Source organism: Passer domesticus, chromosome 1, assembly GCF_036417665.1.
Source record: "Passer domesticus isolate bPasDom1 chromosome 1, bPasDom1.hap1, whole genome shotgun sequence".
Classification (NCBI taxonomy): Eukaryota; Metazoa; Chordata; class Aves; order Passeriformes; family Passeridae; genus Passer; species Passer domesticus.
Window position 1 is genome coordinate 45868215 of NC_087474.1, and position 6000 is coordinate 45874214.

Consider the following 6000-nt stretch of genomic DNA (forward strand, 5'->3'; position numbering starts at 1 on the left):
AAGAGACAGATTTATTCCCTATGCCTGCAAATAAAGCTAGATCCATGGCTAACCTTTTTCTCTGCCACCTCTGAACAAAAGCAGAGGCTATGAGCAGCACAGTCCTCTCTTCCCTTCCTCAAATTCATCTCTCAAATGGCAGCACAGGAAATTAGGAGAATCTTCCTGCACACTCCATGTACACAGCATTTCCATCCAGCATGCCGAGTGACATGTTGGTTTGCCATAATGCAGTGTGAAAGAGTGTCATTCCTTGCTCCTGGGTGTCTGAGAACCTTATTTTAATAGGTGGCTGTGACAGGCAGCGCTGTCACAGAGCAGCACTTTGGCTGTGTGTACATTTAGATTGGCTGCTCACTCCGGGGACCATTAAAAGAGCACTTCACTATAACTGATGATGCTTTAACTGGCTACCTATTTACCCTTTATGTGTTGTGTAGTGTTCAGAAGTGTCTCAATATGTCTAGAGGGAGCACTCTAAACACTTAAAGAAACACACGTAATATATTTTATAGGCATTAAAATAAAAATAAAGACAAATAAAAGCACAGTCTAATAACTATTCTCTTAAATAAGATCCTGAACAGGAAGAGGTTGTTTTTTTTCCTTTTTTTTCATGAGCAAATATTTATGTGTTATGACAGTTGCTCCATGAGTGTGTAATTACCCCCCTAAATTGCTAAACTATCCAATGTCAAGCTCTTCCTCTTTCTGTCTCATCTGCAGCATTTATTCTCTGTTGGAGCCCTTACTTTCTGTTTGATATCCTGGACAACTTCAACATACTGCCTGAGACCAAAGAGCGCTTCTACGCATCTGTGATTATTCAGAACCTGCCAGCCTTGAACAGCGCCGTCAACCCTCTCATCTACTGCTTCTTCAGCAACAGCCTCTGCCCCCCTTCTGAGTATTGCTCCTTTTCTGTCACTCTGACTACCCCTAATAAGGGAGGGAACACATAAACACAGTCCTAAATAGATTAACTATTTCTATTTTTGACTCTTTTAATTCTGACCTTTTTTTTTTTTTTTTTTTTTTTGTAGGGAAAGAAGAACTCAAAGGCTGGGGGGCACTTTCAGGGAAAGGAGCGATGGAGGGCAGGAGATGCAGGTCCTGTCGAAACCAGAATACATCTAGCACGGACAATGTTCTGCAAAGCCACACTGGCACCTGTACAGAGGAAAACAGAGGTCCCCCACAAGTCCTGTGCAACATGAAGTGAATGGACACTGACTGGCAAGAGCCTGCACCTTGTGCTGCTGTGCACCTTACAGCACTCGTGTTTTGGGTGGGCACTGCAGCGTCATCCATGCACACTCCAGTGCCAAGCTCAGTATGAGAGGTTTGCATGCCTCTGTTGTGAGGTTTCATCTTGACCCTCTGTTTAAAGCAGCTGTAATCTATGTGCTCCAAACAGAAAAAAAAATTGTAAATGGTGTCTAGTCAGAGTCTTCTCTATTTTTCAGGAGTCACTGAAAGCCATCTACTGCACCATCTGGCTCTTATAACCAATAGAGTGTTTACAAGCAATTACAGAGCAAGGACCCCAGCTAAAATGAAAACACAGGCACTTTTCCAATGAAAAAACACCATTGTCACTCTATGTAATTACATCTGGGTTTCATACAGAGCCACTTACAAAGTCATAGCCAGAGAAGAGGGGAATGGATGGCTGGGATACTGCCTGCCACATCACCAGCTTCTCAGATAACACCAGCAGCACCGTCCCTGTATCTCTTCCTCCCCTTCCAGTGTGTTATTTCCCTGCTGTCCTACCTTGGCTCATCAGTGGCACCCCAGTGTCCCAGCAGGACTCACACATGACACATCTGGGCAGCCATTTATTTCTGGGCTACTGGAGAATGGTTCACCAGCCCTCCCCACATGCAGATCCTCCCTCACTTCTGTGCCAAAGACCCTGAGAAGCTTCTTCAGGATCCTACGGGGAGCTGCCATGCAGGGCACTTAGCCAGTGCAGATCTTTCTCACCACCCACACGGCAGCATTTCCCTACCCCATACCACTGTAAATCATCCCTGTCACTTAAATCATGCAGGGAGCCACACACATCTTTGCACAAACTCAGAGCTGGAAAAAGACCCAAGCAAACCCCAAAACTCGAATTATATTTAGAAAAAATAATCTGTTGACGGTCCAGTCTTGTGAACTCATTGTAGTTTTCACAGAGGACCAATGGTCAGGCAGAATTTTGCTGCTGAGTGCCCAAGCACCTGGGCATCCCCTTTCCCCACCCCTCTGGGTATCTTCTCACCACACTGTTCTCAAATGTAAGAAAAAATTTCTGAAGCAGGTGGTGGGGAGTGATATTAACTTCAATGTTCATTTTACTGCAAGGCAGCTTGAAGTGTTTGTATTAAAAATGCACTCTAACCAGCTGTATAGCAACTGAGTTTGTTTCCTCTCTGTGAAAAAATTATTCTTATTTAAGTGGACTGAGTTTAAAAAAGGGTTTTTATTATTATGATCTTTTGCAATGAGTTTGTTCCCTGTAAAGCAAGAACTGAATAAAATTTATTTATAATTGCCTATATTACAAAAGTACATTTGCCTAAGTAGAAGACATATAAAATCATGGGGCTTTATGTTCTCAGGAAAATAAATAAGGTATCTCTTTTTATTACCATGAAGTTCTGTTATTTAGATTCTATGTCTAAATTTTGCTACTGCTTAATTAAAACTATGAATCTGCAGCAACCTTTACTGCAGCGACCTTGGATAGGCTGTATATAAGAACAAGACATTATTTTGTTCCCATGGGCATGTAATAACTTTACTAAAATTGGATTGCTTTGTTTAAGCTTCATAGATTGTAGATTTTAGCTTTTTCATCTGATAAATGTACACTCTCTACCTACTTTTGAACAATTAATGGAGTTTTTAGACTTAATACCTGGAAATCAGATAACATTTCTGAGCAGTACTTTGATTTGCAAATTTAGTATGACTCAATCCCACTAAAATTTACATAATAGTCACTGGGGTCACCACATGAATTATCCCATCCATCTAAATTAAGCATATGCATGAGTTAATGTAGGACTCTGGACTGAAATAAAGTCATTATCAATCTGTTTTCAAAGAAGCAGCTTTTTGTTTCATTCATTACTGTACTATGTACCATTTACAAGTTGTTCTTATCATTTTTCCTCTGGACATGATTGTGATGTCTTTCCTCATATGAGAATCCTTCAGTTTAAATGGCCTCACATTGCTTTTGTCTGCATCCCTTCCAAGTGCTTAAATACAGAAATAAATAATTCATCTTATTTTCTATGCTGTTTTCTTACTGTGCAAGAGATGGCATTTTACTTCCTTTTTGTATTCTCCACATGTTCTGTTGTAAAGCTGCGTTTTTCCATTAGTCTGGAAAACACTTGCACGGTCCTCCTTTGTCTCTGGGGAGAGAGAGGTAGGGAATTTCATCTGTCTCCATTTGGTTTCTTATTCCTTGCCTTCAACTCACCCCACATCTTTTGACTGTTTAGCTGTTTAAAAGTGCCAGAGTTGGTCTGACAGACCCCACACTTAGGAGGAGGCAGCAAAAGTCACTGTCGAGATCTGACTGCCCAGAGATGGGAGCTGGACACAACCAAAAAAGGGCACCCAGCTGGCTTGTCCATGACAGCCCCGGAGCAGCTCTGGTTTTCAACAGCTTTAACACTTCAAGAGGCATCTGTGAGATCCTTCGGACATTCCCACAGTGAACAGAAATATTCATATGCATGACTGCTAGGACATAAAGCCTTGTATGATGATAAAGTCCTGTTTGACTGTAGAATTCTGAGAAGCATGAAAAATCAGAAACTCATCTCTCCGAGAAGTCACATCAAACAGCTTAGAACTGGGATACTTTCCAAACTAACACTAATCCAAGAAAACATGCATGCTTTCAGTGCAAGTCTCAAATAAAATCTGAATGAGAAAGCTATTTAACTCTCTTTTGAGTATTTTTGATGTAATTTAAAGTTCAGTTTTCTTGGACCAGAGTTCCACCTCTTGCTAAAAGTGTAAAGCTGCATTTTGTCTTTCAATTTGGTTTTGCCTCGGAAATTTCTGTCTCCTCTTTTTGTTTTTACTTTGAAAAAACTAATGCAAAGCAGCAAAATTCAACATTGCCCATTGTGACCATTGAAGAACATCAAAGCAAAACTCTGCCTAGAAATATGTTTCACCCTCCTGCACACTGCCAAACCAGTGCTTAGAGGTGCAGACATTATCAGTCCAAGAAAATAAAAATATAGCCACTACTTTGTTGTTTGTAAGGTTGGGGCTCTTTTTGAAAGTTATTTTTCTTAGAAATATAATTACACATTTTGAGATGACACAGGATGATTTGACTTCCACAGAGTAACAACAAAAAATATTCTGACACATCTACACATCTCCAATTTTTGTGAGGCATAAATGAATGAACGTCCATACTCTTCAAGTTACCTAAGCATTTAAATATTAATTGCTTTCATGGGAATTAAGCACATGTCATTATGGAAGTATGCTTTTGGAGTATAAGGTATTGCAAGCATCAGACACCTCCTAACAGCAGTCTCTAAAGACACAAAAGCAGAAGTAAAAGCAAGTCTAATACTTATTTTAGTTCAAGCCCTGACATTTGAATAACAGAAATCTTTATATCTATTGAGATTACATATTTTCTAGACAATACAAGATGCAGGAAATTAGGAAAATCCTCTCTCAAACCATAGGGCCCTATGAAAAACAAATGAAAAATAACCCAACTGAACACCCCACAACACTGACAAAACATTTCTCAAGATATGAGTATTTTGGGGTAACTGTGAGCCAAGACAACTGAGCTTGGCTCTCTTTACAATGAAAACCCTCGCTGATAAGAGGCCTCAAGTTCAGCATCCCTTCAGAAGTAGTAATCCTCTGTTTGTGCAGATATATTTCAAACAAGAACACAGAAAGTATCACACTACCTGCCACTTCACTTTACCCTTCTGTCCTGGCTTGCAAAATAAGCATGTATTCTATTTTTGCCATCTGTTGGGGGTTAGGCAGTTTTTCTTATCTCTTTCAAGAACAATGACACTGCCAGGAAGATAATCTCCTGCTAATGGGCTATTGAATCACTCACTGTGGCTGGTAAGATTAGTTACATCATCCCATTGTGAGATGCTCCGCCCAGGGGGAGGGGCCAAGCATCTCTGCCACCATAAAACAAGCATTTCTGAGACCACAGACAGCCTTCTTCGCTGGATTCTCTTGGTTCCAGAGAAATCAGGAACCAAGGCCCAGCTGCTCCTTCACCGCATTTTCAGAAAGGATCCACACCCTTCTGCAGATCGCCGCTCCAGGAGGAACAGCCACCATCTGGCTGGACTACTATCAACACCCTGACTTCTCAGGGTGTCAGGTTTTTTTCTCACTCTGCCAGTGGTTTTTTGCTTGTGCTAAATTACATTGTTATTTAGTTTTTTTTCTTCCTAGTAAAAACTGTTATTCCCATTCCCATATCTTTGCCTGAGAGCCCTTTTGATTCTGAAATTGTGATAACTGGGAAGGAGGGGGTTTACCTTTTCCATTTCACAGGAGGCTTTTGCCTTCCTTCACAGACTCCTGTCTTTTCAAACCAAGACACCTTCACAAGGTCTGCATTTACCCTTCAAAAACACTTGATGGAAAAAGCACCATAAAAGAAAGAAATTGTAGAAAGCACATTAAAAAAAATAACTATATACATATATGCTGTGGTCACAAGTGCCTTTTGTCATCAAGAGAGGAATCATTCCACAAATAAAAATAAACTAGTGTAGAAGCTATCTATGTGTACCTTCCAATACAAGGCCTTGGTGCTAACAGGAGAAGGGATTTTACTTTATCCATCAACCCTGAGAAATGTGATTAATTTGTAGAGTAAATGCAATATTTAGTGAAAGGTAAAATATGCTTCATTTTCTTTAGCAAACTAATTTATTTTACACCGTGTTTCATTTAGATAAGCATTATAGCTGAATG

At 40.2% G+C, this 6000-nt stretch overlaps 1 protein-coding gene across 2 annotated transcripts in view; it reads left to right on the top strand.

Moving 5' to 3' along the window:
• The window catches only part of NPSR1 (neuropeptide S receptor 1), a 100499-nt gene extending 96592 nt beyond the window's left edge, over positions 1 to 3907 (top strand). For both annotated transcript variants that reach the window (XM_064418069.1, XM_064418074.1), the window contains 2 exons: positions 727 to 907; positions 1044 to 3907. In XM_064418069.1, the coding sequence (XP_064274139.1) occupies positions 727 to 907; positions 1044 to 1137 (275 nt within the window). In that variant the 3' untranslated portion in view covers positions 1138 to 3907. The remainder of the gene's footprint in view (positions 1 to 726; positions 908 to 1043) is intronic.
• The last annotated feature ends 2093 nt before the right edge of the window (positions 3908 to 6000 follow it).